At 34.7% G+C, this 15,439-nt stretch overlaps 1 protein-coding gene across 1 annotated transcript in view; it reads left to right on the top strand.

Moving 5' to 3' along the window:
* Nucleotides 1-15,439, top strand: part of DOCK2 (dedicator of cytokinesis 2) — a 90,533-nt gene that overhangs the window by 25,465 nt on the left and 49,629 nt on the right. The window contains exons 10-17 of the mRNA XM_015814111.1: nucleotides 1,844-1,979; nucleotides 3,360-3,435; nucleotides 4,344-4,417; nucleotides 4,776-4,901; nucleotides 6,073-6,197; nucleotides 12,642-12,740; nucleotides 14,339-14,411; nucleotides 14,501-14,604. Coding sequence (XP_015669597.1) covers nucleotides 1,844-1,979; nucleotides 3,360-3,435; nucleotides 4,344-4,417; nucleotides 4,776-4,901; nucleotides 6,073-6,197; nucleotides 12,642-12,740; nucleotides 14,339-14,411; nucleotides 14,501-14,604 — 813 coding nt within the window. The remainder of the gene's footprint in view (nucleotides 1-1,843; nucleotides 1,980-3,359; nucleotides 3,436-4,343; nucleotides 4,418-4,775; nucleotides 4,902-6,072; nucleotides 6,198-12,641; nucleotides 12,741-14,338; nucleotides 14,412-14,500; nucleotides 14,605-15,439) is intronic.

The following is a 15,439-nucleotide window of genomic DNA, read 5'->3' as shown; positions in this document are numbered from 1 at the left end:
CTCTATGGCTAACTTTGCATATAATACAAAACCGTTATGGGTTTTTGATTTGTGTAAACACAGCTATTGTGGCTTATTTAACTAACCATAGTTAAAGAAGAAATAGGATTGCATGATATGTGAGTAGGGGTATATAACTTATTTTTTACAAAGGGATTTTATTTTTAGTTTATTGAGTAGTGTTGTGAAATAGTGGTGGTTCCTCTCTTTGAAAAATTACTGAATGAATCATAAAACTAACTTTTTCAAATAAATGATATGGAGGAGAAACAAATTTCATGCAACTGATGCCTTGGCTGTAAGACTAAATCTAGTGTTTGGCTAGACTGATATAATTCTGAAACGCTGGGGATACAGTAGATGGTGGTTGTCATCTTGAAATACTGATCCATATAGTTATGGCTTTTATCTAGCTATATTTGAAAAACGTTAATATTATGGTACAAGAAAAATTATCATATTGTACACAGATGTTATGCTAAATGCAACAGATGACTAAGTCAGTAAGTCACTGAAACATACAAATTATATCCTAATTACCTGAGAACTTCTGAGGAAGAAATGCCAAACTGAAGACAACTTCACTAAAAGCATAGCTGAGTGGATCAGGAATTTGTTGATTGACTCCTCTACTTAAGATGATCCACAAGTGCTCCAGACAGCTGTTTCTAACGTGAAAAAAAATAAGTGCAAGTTTAAAAGCTAAAAGTATTATTTCTTTGGAATAAATAGCAAAAGGGAGATTAGAACTTTGGCTTGGGAAAGTTACAAATGAACTAAGAGTCCAGATGGATTGGAAATAAGATTTTCAAATTAATTGTAAGAATTTTTCACAGGGAGAAATAATTTTGTTTTGAATTATTATTTTTTAAACAAATTATGATGGAATGAGATTTTGAAGGTTGGACACTACATAGAACCAGCAGTGACTATCAAAGCAAAGATTACAAAGAGAAGAGCATTTAAATTTGATTTATTAATATGGAACGGAGCAAAATATTTTAACACTGGACAGGACAGGAGATCATTTAAAAGTGTATGTCTCTATAGATAGACAGTTTAAAAGAAGTTATGGAAAAGCAACAAGTGTTATTGGACACGATTGAGATTGAGTGGATTTAAAAATGACAGACTACAAGAACAATATGGAAAAAGATACTTCACTGGACAAACAAATAAAGCTGCCTGATGTCTTAATAATTAAAATGAATACACAAATAATGCAAAAGAGTGACCTGGATAATTTTCCTATATAGTCCTAAAAAGTCTTGTTATAGCTCCGAAGAATTTTGTGAGAAGGGACAAAGAAAAATTAAAAGAAATCAAGTTCAAGGATATTATTTGAAGGGAATAAAGTTCATGATTCTTAAAAGGAGGGAATATAAAGTTGGTCTGTTTGATCAAAGTTAAGATAGATATGTTGTTATCTGCAGTAACGCTTAATAGATTTTTTTTCCTAATCAGAACGGAAAGATGAGGCTTTAAGGATTTGGCTGTAGATAAGAGATGGGATATGAAAAGAAGAGATCATTTGTTACATGTTAAGTGAAGGTCATAAAACTGTTCATTCTGTGCTGAAGGGGGAATTCTTTTCTTCATTTTTTATTTTCCTTGATTATATTCTTATTTTTTATTCCTATAATATAAGATTATATTCTTATTTTTTATTTTCTGCAGTTTCTATTTCCTTCATGTTGTTTAAATCAGTGGGTGCTGAGATAACATTTTTCTGTTGTTATTGTTATATTATTACACCAGTACTAGCTCAGAAAATGTTGATGTTTAGATGTCATAGCTTTTTACTGTCAGTCTGTCAATTGGATTTTGCTGTTATTTATCTCAGGATCTCGGAAACAAAGATCTTGGAAGAGACCGGATTTATTTGATCTGTCAAATTGTACGTTTTGGAAAAATGGATCTCAAAGATACTAACACCAAAAAATATACTCACGGCATAAGACGGCCTTTTGGAGTGGCAGGTAAGGCAAAGAATGGACAGGATCCAAAAAGCCTTCACGGTCTAATACAATTTCACCTGCACCTATGTGTATATAGCCACTCTTTGCTTATCAAAGTGCCATCACCTCTCACATTACCATTGACCTTGAATATTGAGGTCCCAGTCAATGTGAGCTGATGATACCTGATATACAGATTTACCAAGATCATGTCATTTATAACATTTTCACTGCCAAGAAGCATATAAGAATAAGCTTTGGCACTGGATACATAGGATTCTGTTTGGGTAATTGGACTTGGCCTACTGTTTTCTCACCTTCAGAACTGACATCTTTTGTGTATTGATATATCCATCAGAGATTTATGAAGCTGTATTGGTATTTCATTCATATAACGATATCAGTTAGACATTACTGAAATAATTCTGAAGAAAATGTTGAACATGTAGCTTAGAAGTATTCTTTATATTGTGTGATCACAAGAGAAGTCAAGACATGAAAGTGACTATGAAAGCAAAGATCCCTTCCTAAATTTGTTCCAACATTACTAAGTGAGATGTTATTTAAGATGTGCTTGAAAAAAAAATCCATGAAAAAGGTGGCTGATCAAAGAATGGTGGATTTCATTTTATTTTAGCAGCATGAGAGAACAAGACACAGTATTTCGTGTGATGCAGAAATGATGCAATAATGTTTTCTTTCCCAGTGATTTCCAAATGTGCTGAATTAAAAATTTCAATCATCATAGCCAGCAAGTTCTAATGATCTTTCTGGTTAAGAAAGTTGAAGAAATTTGTAATCCAGCTCATCTAGAAAACACCAGGTTAAGGAAGAATGTTAGGACAAGATAAGAACTCCTAATAATCAGCTCACCTTTGCATTATCTCATTAATATTTTATACAGGGAATAAAAAATAATACCAAAGCACAGGCAAGCAAAATTTGAATGTGAATGCATTATTAAGCAAGCATATCCAATCAGCTGTGTCAGCTCTAGCTCTAAATTAATTGCTATTTACTTAGGGCTTTTATAGTTATCGGCAGTTTTTCACTGATGTGTAAATAAGTAATGGCTGATGCAGGAAGTTGGGGGCAAAACACTAGTTTTTCCATGTACTGTTTTCTCAGGCAGATACTAGTTTTCTAATATCAGCAATGCTTCCTCACATACATGCTATCCACACAGCAAAGTTCGTTGTGATGTATTTGTGTGCCTTTATTTTACTCACTGTCTTATTCTGATAAATATTAGATTTAAAATTTGCTTTTAAAAAAAGCAAAAAAAGTTTTATTCTAATGCACTTATATATGGCTCATGAGGTATATGGTTCTAACTGGGGAAAAAGTTACATCTGTTACCTTTTTTTCAAATTTTGATAGCTTTTTTCTTTCTTTCTTTAGTAATGGACATCTCAGATATTATAAAAGGAAAAGCAGAAAGTGATGAAGAGAAACAATATTTCATTCCCTTTCATCCGTAAGACAATTTTGCTGTTTAATATTTTTAACATGTAAAAAAATTATTCTGATAGGATGCAGTCATTATGAAAAAAGATTAAAAGTATTTTTAGAAGTCATTATAAACATAAATCAAAATGGACTGTATCTAAAGGTTCTTTTCGTATATAGGACCTTCTGCTTACTGAAAGCACATGTAGAGGTCATTTAAATCCAAATATGTTCTTATTGTTGCATCCTTTTCACAGTGTAGAATAATTATTGTGCAGGTNAGGTATTTGTAGATAAGCCCTAGAACAGTGGTGGCGAACCTATGGCACGGGTGCCAGAGGCAGCACTTAGAGCCCTCTCTGTGGGCACGCGCACCATCGCCCCAGTCCTAGGCCTTCAACTGGGTTTTATAAAACCTTTTCGCTTTAGGCCTCCACCGCCATGTGCAAAAAAAAAAAAGGTTCAATCAGTCAATTTCAACTTCTCGTGGGAAAAAAAAAGATCTTGCAAAGTTGGAATTGATTGATTGAACTTTTTAGTTCCACCCAGTCTGCCGTTACCACCGCAGCCACCCAATGGGCCACACCCACCCAATGGGCCACTCCCACCCGGCACTCGACAATGCATAAGTGGGTTTTGGGTTGCAGTTTGAGCACTCAGTCTCTAAAAGGTTCGCCATCACTGCCCTAGAAGGTCTTGTTCTGAGTCTCAGCATTGTGTTGATTCCCTTTGCCATTTGTTAATTGCTGGATTTGCCACTTTATTAAACTTAGAAGCATTTGTTGTTTTACGTTTAACAATTCTTCCCTTATCACATATTCAATAACTCTCTAAATGTACTCCTTCACATTCAAGTACTGATGAAAAAGTTGTCTCAACTGACTTTGATTCATTCTATGCCTTTGGTTTGCAGAAATATTTTTCTTTTTCTTTCAGCGTGCCAGAGAATGAGTTTTTGCACAACCTCTTAAGCAAGGTTACCACATTCAAAAGTGACAGTGGCGGACAAGGTGAAGGATATGCCTGTTCTTACTCCCCGTTCTCATATCTATATCCTTAAAGGGATGGCATGATTGGAGGCCTTTATGATCAGTTTCCACAACGTCCAGAGCCAAGTTGGAAGAAGTACTAGGAATCAGTAATATTACGTAGGGACGTACATGCACTTTCCAATATGTTTAGTTATACGAGTTTTAAATGGAGCCCCTTGTTCATACATTGAAAACTTCAGTTGGTGCATGAGCTACTTGCTTATGTGAATGTGTTTTAGAGTGAAAGTTCTCAACTGGACTTCCTTATCTATATATTTTTTTGAATCCTTAGTTCCCATTTCACGATAAGTCTTCTTTATCTTTGTATGTCGTACAGGATTATGGGTAACCATGAAAAAGCTTGTTGGAGACATTACTCATATTAGAAAGGACTACCCTCATCTTGTTGACAGGACAACAGTTGTTGCTCGGAAGCTTGGCTTCCCTGAAATAATCATGCCAGGTACGATACCGATCCTTTTTCTTTCAAACTGAAAGGCCTCCCTCCCTCCCTCCTTCCCTCCCAGACATCAGGGGAAAAGATAAAAGCATCATTACTTAGGTTTATAATTTTCTGATAACTCTTCATTAAATCAAAATTAAATTGATCCCAGAGTATCTGCATCAATTACTGTAATAAGCAAATTTTATTTCCTAAGGTCCAAGAACAGATCGTGTTGAGACTAAATATGATAATATTATGCATAAAGTGACCAAATTACAATACAGCTTTTCTTTAAATACACTTAAATCCTTTACTTAAATCCTTCTGGCCGTTAACTATTGTATTTTTATTTTTTTGGTAATGCCTAGTGTTTATGTAAAAAAAAAATAGATCTATGAGTCATTACTTTTCAATTAATTTTTTTCATCTTCAGTGGGGAATTAATGGCACCCAGATAATTTAATGGCACCCAGAAAGCCTTCCTCCTCCTCCTCCTTCCCCTCCCACTCCTCTTTCCCCCTCCTTCTCTTCCCCTTCCCCTCCACCCCCATTAGTATAAAGGCATATTTTTAGTTGTGTGTGTGTGTATGTGTGTGTGTGTGTGTGTACTTTTAATCTATTTGCCTATTTATGTTTTAACCCTGTTATTTGACATATAATAGCTTACAAAACAAGAATTTTCCCAAAAAACTTAACATCACTGACCATTCAAAGTCTGGTGAAAAAGATGCGTAGCTTCAAGACCAAGCAAGTAAAAAAAAATCTCTTCTTAACAGAAGAAAGTGGAGTTTGTCTACTTTTCCATATGCATGTGTTTTTAGATGAACATAAAAAAGGTTTGTTGGCAAGAAGTGAAATTTGCCCTTTCCAGTTTTTGTCTCCCCACCCTACCCTCTATTTTTGCTCATTCACTGCATAGTAGACTTCATGGCACAGTTCAGTGTTATCCTTGCCATTTTCTCATTCAACTGATTTGACCAAAGTTCACCAGAAGGTGTCGCTGCAGAATGAGGATTATGCATTGATGATGTAGCTACAGTGCAATCGTCCTTTCCTTGAAGAGACAATGAAGTCAGCATTAAGATTAACTTCATTTTCCTCTTGAACGTTCTGTATATGGAAGAAATAGCTTTTAATGTGCTTTGTCACCATAGCTACTTATTTCTAACTTTTTGTGTTTCTTTCACAGGCGATGTAAGGAATGACATCTATATTACTTTGCTGCATGGAGATTTAGATAAATTTAATAAAACTACTCAGAGAAATGTAGAAGTCAACATGTGTGTCTGTGATGAGGATGGAAAAGTGATACCAGTAAGTGCTGTTCTGCTCTTAATGTATTTTTAAAAAAAACATTGCTAAAGGCTAGTGTCATTTTCCTCATAGAGTTTCTGAATATGAATCTACTGGCTTTGGTCCAGAGGTTCTGTTTGCAGAAATGTGTATCCATATGCTCGTTTTTGCAACTTATCTTATGCAACTCATGAAACAAAGACTGGATTCACAAAATCCAATCTTTGTGAGAATCCAAAGCATGGCTGATTTATTTTTAGTCTAACTCAGCCATTATAATTCCTACAGCCTAGTTTACAGTTTAGCATGCTGTATGGCACATAAGAAGTATATTAGTATTCATCATCAAGGTATACCATGTGTGAACTGAGAGGAAAAAAGAGGAACTTTTAGACTTGAGATGTTTGTTTGATAATGGAAGACTAAGGCAAAGTGCTAGTTAGATTCAGCAAGTACTCCTTTAAAATGATTAGTGTTTGTCTTTTGGTCCATTTCATAGCATTTGTTCCACACTTCAAACTGCACATTTTTATGAGAGTGTGAGCTTATTCATCTTCCATGCACAGGTGCAAGAAATGGGAATCCAACCTGGCAATTAAAAAGCCGCAAATATATTTTTCTTTGTTAATCAACACTTATCAAAGAGCTTGTTGAAAATTCCAGAACACTGGAATATTGGAAAACTCACTATTGCTTTGTCACTAGGATAAGGGAAAGTATTAAAAATAAAATCTAAGAATGACAAGGTCCAAATTATCTCCAAACTGCCTGGGCCAATCAAAACCCTTCCTTATTACTATGTTTTAGATTGTTTAACATGGGAATAATATGTTCTCTCATTGGGGGAAAGAGACCAATTAAAACGAGGCCATAAAATGGTATCATTACTTCCAATTGAGGCAATTATAACTGCAGCATCTATGTCTAAATATAATGCATTTGTAATGTAGTTGTCAAGAAGGTCCCACAGATGTCTATGTCTACAAAGTGGAGGGAGGGAAACGTTAATAAAGAGAATATTACCAGGACCTAAATTGGAGGAGATCATGCTGGCACATCACTCTAGTAATCACATGAATGTTGAATTTAGAGGAAACCATTACAAAGCAGTTTGGGAATGTGTATTGTTGAAAGCTTTGTCAAAGTGAAGCACCTCTTTGAAGTTTTGCATAAGCCTAATAGTCAAAAGCTTCTACCTTGGGTTATTATTTGTGGAAAGACCCACATCAGTAATAGTTTTCTAATCCTCCCTATATGTTAATGAAAGGAAGCTCATGCTTTCCTCTTTTCCCACTGGTAACATGCAGACTAAAGTGACTGTGTCAGAGAACAATTTCCAGGAGATAAAAAGTGATGAAAAATGTTCACGGATAGAGCATAATAATCTTTTGTCCTTTTACTTAGTATTCCTTGGGTTACCTTTTTTTTTGATGTCTGAAGATTAAAATATATAAATATGTTGTAAAATTCTTGCTTTTGTTTAAGTAACAACTACTAAAGTAAAGCAACAGCTTTACTTCCAAAGAGCATATTAAAATTATTAATGCATAGGCAACATTGTAATATGACTATTTATTTACTGTATGTTTATTAAAGAGATTTACATGGCTGCCAATCTATTAGAACAAACTGTGGGCAGTGAAGAAGAATAAAAACCCAATGGAATTGTAAAATAAGACATTAAACAAAATAAAACAAACATGTTGAGTCCCCAATAAGACTCACTTTTACTGATCAAACATACTATACTGATGATGCACATTTTTCTTGATATTCTACTTTTACATTCTTTTGCTACTTATTTTTGTTAACAGAACAGAACAGAACAGAATAGAACAGAATAACAAAGCTGGAAGGAACCTTGGAGGTCTTCTAATTGTTTAAATCTGTTTAAAAACTTAAACCATATAAGATGGAAGCAGAATGTGCATAAATTGAAAGATTCCTTTTGAAACATTAGTGAAGATTCATGACTGTATCTCAAATCTAACTCTTTGTCTAAAGTATAATTGGCCAACTTTTTGGCTTGCATGGGCCTCATTGAGTGAGAAGGAATTTTCTTGGCCCAGATGCAAATATAGTTAATGTATATAAATAACAAACTTCTTTTATTTTTTTAATATTATTAACATTTTTATCTTTTATTATCTTGACATCACATTACTAGGTGTCCAGAGCTGCATGCGGCCTGCATACTGCATGCTGGACACACACAGTTTCAAAAGATGATCTTTTAAGAGTAATTTATTTATCAAATGCAATGTATTTCTTTCTTTCTTTATTGTCCCTTCAAATTAATACAAACTTCATGCATTTTTGATGTGCAGTGTTGGCTCAGTTACAGATGCTTCTGATGTGATAAAAAATTTAATTTAACATAAAATTGTAAAGTGAGAAGAGGTGCAAAAATAACACTTGTAATCAGCCAACAATTCTTTCCACGGGAAAGTTTGAAAATAATTACCTTCTTGCATTGTTAAATTTCCAGGGAATTTCCTGTGGAATGAATAGAATTGATTGAAATGGGAAGGAAGAAATTAGGAAGGTATTTGAAGAAAAGCATAGCTACACGATGCAAAAATAAAAAAGAAATACCACTGAGTTTATTTATCCCAAATGAACACGAACCTGGGTTTAAATGATACCCCCACAAGTTATCAACATATATAAAAACTCTTTACAATTGAAAGCAATTATGGAGATTCCTCCCTCCCCAAATCTGTATGCATGTGTTTATTTATGTATTTAGAATGCTTATGTGGTTGCCCATCTTCAATAATGTCTCTTGGGGATACATATAAAATATAAAATTATACAAATCCAAAACACAAAAAATAATACCATCTAAAAATAATATGTTGGGGAAATTCTGTCTTTCTGTCTGTCTGTCTGAATGTCTATTCAGACACTTATACAAATGTATACCTTATATACACTTATACATTTGTATACCTTATACAAATGTATACCTACACATAAACACTTTTTGAAGCACTGTTAAAAGAAGAGGAAGAAAGAATAGGAGGTTAATTCTGTAACTGCCAATACCCTTACACGTTATAGTGTCTAATTTTTCTTACCTCTTAATATCTTCTTTATCTGCATGCCCATGAATGCTGATGTCATTCTGTCCATTTCCATTAGCATTGAATGAGCTTGGTAGCAGGTTTCAGAGAATTTTGGGAATATAGGTGATTATTTTTATTTTTTTGCTTTATCATGATAGGTTAGTTACTCTTCCAAGACAGAAAGAGAAGTAGGTCCATTTTACTAGATAACAGGAATAGAAGAAATAGTTCTTTGGCTTCTTTTTCTTCTATTTGTGAAATCATCTACTTGCTCTAAATTGGACTCAACAGGATTGACAACTTTTGTGAAAGGCTATTCATTCTTTGCTTTCCCTGGACATTTTTCTTCAACTTTATATTTTATTTCTTTATTTGCAATGTTGGCACTGAAGCTGCCACTAATCAAAATAGTTGTGCCTGTCACATTACCTTCTTGGAATTCCTGAGCACAGAAAGAAATCAGAGAATCACAAAGCTTGGGAATATCATTTATGCTATCCTCCATTACCTGTTTCATATAAAAATTCAAAACAGCAACTGTCTAATCTTTGCTCAAAAACATCATGTGAAGGGAAACCCACCACATCTCTGAATAAATCTTTCCATTGTCGATTCAATCCTTTCTTGTAATATTAAAGGACGATCTGCTTTCTTGTAATTTGAATCTATTATTCTGCGTCCTGTTCTCTGGCAAGAAGGAACAATTCCTGGCTATTGTCCATGTATCATCCTTTCATGTATTTGAACAGTGCTATAATCTCCCTCTGGCATCTTTTGTTCAGTAAGTTAAACATTTCCAGGTCCTTCGATTTCTTTTCATAGGATTTAATTTCTAACGCCTAATCATTTTCATCGTCCTTTTTTGAACATGTTCTCGTTGCTCTCCACCCTTCCTAAAATGTCATATCTAGATCAAGATCCAACATTCAAGGAGGTGGAGAGATCCGTAGGTGGATCACAAGTGGGATTATTCCCTGTGGTTTAGAAATTGGACTCCTGTTCATGCAGCCTAAAACTGCAGCTGCCTTATGCTGCAGACTCATATTCATTTTATACTCAAAACTCATTCCTCAATTTTTCCCCCCAACAACTTTATTGCTTAGCCAGGTATTCCCCATTTTATACAGGTAGTCTTTGAGTTACACCCACATCTGAATCCAACATTTATGTTGCTAAGTGAAACATTTGTTAAGTGAGTTTTGCCCCATGTTAGGAGCTTTCTTGCAACCGTTGTTAAGTGAATCATTGCAATTGTTAAGCTAGTAACACGGTTGTTCAGTGAAAATGTCTTCCCCGTTGATGTTGCAGAAGGCTGCAAAAGCTGATCGCATGATCTCAGGACACTGCAACCCATTATAAACATGAATCAATTGCCAAACATATGAATTTTGATCATGTGACCACAGGGAAATGCTGAGTGGTCGTAAGTGTGAGAAATGGTCATAAGTCACGTTTTCAGTGCCACTGTAACTTTGAATGGTCACTAAATAAACCCTTGTAAGTCAAGGACTACCTGTAGCCATTTGCGTGATGCCTGTCTTTTAACTGAAGAATTCTGCAATTGCCTGGTTAGATTCCATTTTGTGATTTTCAGTCCGTTTCTCTAACTCATTGTGACAGTTTATAATTTTATTTCTGCCTTCTGGGGGTTACCTATCTCACCCACTGTCAATCTCATTTGCCATTATTTAATTAATTAATTAAAATGCTGAAACACAGAGTCAGCAGCACTGAACCATGCAGCACTCCACTCTGTATTTTCCTCCAGGATGGTGAGAAAACTCTTAGGGAGTGTTCTCCGAGTATGATTTTCAAGCCCAACAATGTCGCCACTTAATTGTCAGGCCATCCAGCTCACACCTAATTAGCTTGCTAATCAGCGTATCATAGGCCGCTCCATTACATATTTCTCGTGGAACGTGTGCACTTTTCTCAGAGAGGACTGAGACAAAAATAGGAGCTGAGTTATTCTACTCTATCTAGTGCTTCTTGCCTGCTAGCATTTTGCCATCTCCATTGGACATCTGGCACACTTTTTCAAAAGGAACGGGGATCTGTTTTGATATTATTTGTCAATCCCAACTCATTTTGAGCTTTAGCTCTTCTCACACCATCGTTAGATTTCATCCCTGTCTTTGTGTATTTGGGGAGTTGTCTCTCTTTCTACCTCCTATGTGAGTTCTTTGGTGGGATAGCAGTAGGGGAATACCCAGTTTTATTTTACTACCTTCTATTTCCCCCCCTCCTCATTGGAATAGCTGGCAATTGTGTCTTAGTATTTTCTTTTTTAGCAAATACTTTCTCTCACGCAGACACACATAGTTGTATAATGCAGATAGTCCTCGACTTACAATAGTTCATTTAGTGAGCATTCAGAGTTAAAATGGCACTGAAAAAAGTGACTTATGACCGTTTTTCACACTTGCGGCATTCCTGTGGTGACATGATTAAAATTCGGGTGCCTGGCAACTGGTTCATATTTATGATGGTTGCAGTGTCCCAGGGTCGTGGCCATCTTATGGAAACTTCTGACAAGCAAAGTCAATGGGGAAGCCAGATTCACTTTAGAACTATGTTACTAACATAACAACTGCAGCGATTCACTTAACAACTGTGGCAAGAAAGGTTGTTAAATGGGGCAAAACTCACTTAATGGTTGTCTCACTTAGCAACAGAAATTTTGGGCTCAATTGTGGTTGTAAGTCGAGGACTACCTGTACTGGCATCTAAACTTGCTAAAACAAACAAATTCAACTATGTATATTGCATAGGAATTGCTTCAGTTTTTAAAAATTAGTTAGTTAAACCTCTATCAAAGATCAGGGAATGCCAGCTTTTATGGGACTTACAGCATCCAATTCTATGACCTGGAATGGGAGGAGTAATTTTAATTAGCACCTTTTAAAACGTTCCCCATGTACCTTGACATAGCATATGAAACACTAGGAGACTCACAACAGAGTTACTACTACCCACTAACAAATAAAAAGTAAACCAGGAGATCAAAGGCAAGTGGATGGTCCTATAAGAGTTCATCTGCAATGGGTTCTGAGTAGCTGAATAATTTTACTTAATCTCATCCTTTTCAGTTATCTGCTCTCTAGACAAGATTCCCCAATGTTGACGACTTCCAGGTTGTGTGGACTAGAATTTTCATCAACGGCCATGCTGGCGGTAGAATTCTGAGCTTTTTAGTCCAACCAACCAGAAGTTCCTATGATTGAAAAATAATGCTATGGACTATATAGTACATGTTTAGATTATTCCCTTTCTGGAATAAGAAACTAATCTCAAGGATTATAATAGATATGAATGGAAAAATATATTGGTGATGAAAATGATACAATCATAAGAAGTAGGAAGTAGTATCTTCTCCTCATTTTTCTGTTTTGGACAGAATGTGATTTGCTTAGGGGCTGGAGACAAGCCTGTGAATGAATACAAGTCAGTTGTCTACTATCAAGTCAAACAACCCCGTTGGATGGAGACATTAAAGGTACAACAAGGAGCAGAGATCTCTCAATTTAAAATCTTAAGACAATCTATGAATATTGCTGATTTTGCTAAATGAGGATTTCTGAGAAACCGAGCTAAGAAACCCAAGCTTCAGAATGTTTGGGTATGCATTAAAATGATTTTTAGAACTATTCAAATAACTGCCTTCAATCCTACAAGACCGACTACATGAAAATGAAAACAATGATTATTATGATATAGTTTGTATATATGTTTTATTTCACTAGGGCAGTATAAATATAATATAAAAATATAAATATAATATAAAAAGTTGAAGAAATGAATAAAATGCAGAACTGATATATATCCCAATTTTAAGTGAACAAAGTAGTGGACAATTTTGTAGTTTCTATATAATGAGTAACAAGCAAATTCTAGAGAACATGTGATGCAAATAACTCCAGATGACTGTAAACTACTCAGAAAGCGTATTGGAAACCTGTTTCTGTTAACAACAGAACACTATAGAGAACATATTAAAATATCTTCAAGAATAGTAAAATAAATTAATTTCCTGTGACTTCAAAGACTTCTGGATCCAGAATAAGAATCATTTTGTAAAGGATCCCATATAATAGAAATTTAACTAAAGTTTATAATGAAACATTCGTGTTCTCCTTAAATAGCTTTTGGATCATCTAATTCCAAAGTCTGATGTAGTTTTCAGCCCAGCCCTAATAGTTCTCTGATAAAAAGAACAGCAAATGTAATATTTGTATTGGAAGATAATACGTGATGTTGGAACTTAGCAACACAGCAAAATACATTAGTTATACGGTCATTTTTATTTATTTATTTATTTATTTATTTATTTATTTGTTTTGATTTATATCCCGCCCTTCTCCCAACGGGACTCAGGGCGGCTTTTCAGTGGCAAATCAGAGATAGAGATATATAATTATAAATGCAATACAGGTAGTCCTCAATTTACGATCATTCACTTAGTAACTCATTCAAAGTTACAATGGCATTGAAAAAAGTGACTTATGACTGATCCTCACACTTACGACTGTCTCAGTGTGCCAGTAGTCACATGATCAATGTTCAGGTGCCTGACAACTAGCATGTTTTTATGATGGTTGCAGTGTTCCAGGATCATGTGATCACCATTTGTGACTTTCCCAACCAGCTGCTGACAAGCAAAGTCAGTGGGGGATGCTGGATTCACTTAACAACCTTGTGATTCACTTAACAAATCAACAAATCAGTTGTTAAATTAGGCCAACTCACTTAATGACTGACTTCCTTAACAATGGAAATCCAATCCCAATGGTGATAATAAATTTAGGATTACCTTTAGATATGAGTTCATTATGAAATGTAAAAATCCTTCTGAGCCATATTCAGATAAGTAGTGATTTATACTTACTAAAGAAAAAAAATCTAAGATATGTGATAAAATATAAACTTTGAAAAATCATTGTACACAAGAGTTTTCATTGATAAAAATAACAGGTTCTCTTTCTATGGATAAATGTTGACAGTCCTGTTCCAAAACTTTTTCCTCCATCCTTTTTACATTGATTTTATTATTTAACTTAAGTTGCCGTTTGTTTCAAATGCTATTTCTTTAAATAGGTAGCCTTACCCATTGAGGATATGCAAAGAATTCATTTGCGTTTTATGTTTAGACATCGGTCATCTTTGGAGTGTAAGTAACCTCTTTTGTTCCTTTGGTTTCAATATGCAAAATTAAATAAGTTGGTAAAAACTATTAATACCTAATTCTGGGTTGTTCAGCTAAAGACAAGGGAGAAAAGAACTTTGCGATGGCCTATGTAAAATTAATGAAGGAAGATGGAACAACTCTGCTTGATGGCATTCATGAACTGGCGGTTTTAAAGGTACACTCTTATTATCTTATTGCATTGATTTGGTATTGCTGAATCCAGTGGCAACTTCCCGTTATGCTATTAAAATATCATAGTACACGCTAAGAAAAGTTGCTTTGGCATAATATACTTTGTCTGAATTTGGTTTGTTGTGTTGTAAAATATCAAACAATGTGCAGGGTATGAACTTATTTTTACCCTTCTTTATCCTTTCTCTGGCTTATATTTAGAGTACCATAATGGTCCATTATGCAGGTATTACAAGCCTTCTCCAAAACTCAGTGGCTTATTGCATTTGAAATGATGCTTTCCTAAACAGCAGGAGAATAGCTGATGTTTAATATCAGAAATGCCGAGAGCTGAGAAAACCATGGATTTAAGCCTCAGCATGTTGTACAAATCAATGCACAAACCATAGTTCATCTTGAGAAAATCCAGAGTCATGAGATGGACAATGAATGGTGAAAATTTTCTGTTAACCCCTGAAGATGATGTCAACCCTCTTGTGGGCTACATTTTTAGCTGGTTGATATACTTAGCAAAGAGAATTCATATGGAAGTATGAAAGGTTCACCTTTGCAGCTGACAGTAGATCAATTGACCTATTTTGTCTTTTTCCTCCTCTTTTTAATGACCTCTTCCTGTTTTAATACAGCATAGCTTACACAAGCAGCTTACAGAGGAAGCATATATATGAGGTTCATTGCTTACATTTGTTTGTTTGTTTGTTTGTTTATTTATTTATTTATAGAATATTATGTGCAGAGTCCACAACAATAAAAATCACTTTATTTTATTTATTTATTTTATTTTATTTTATTTTATTTTATTTTATTTTATTTTATTT

Source organism: Protobothrops mucrosquamatus, unplaced genomic scaffold, assembly GCF_001527695.2.
Source record: "Protobothrops mucrosquamatus isolate PMUCROS unplaced genomic scaffold, P.Mucros_1.0 scaffold219, whole genome shotgun sequence".
Classification (NCBI taxonomy): Eukaryota; Metazoa; Chordata; class Lepidosauria; order Squamata; family Viperidae; genus Protobothrops; species Protobothrops mucrosquamatus.
This window is presented reverse-complemented; position numbering and strand designations above follow the sequence as displayed.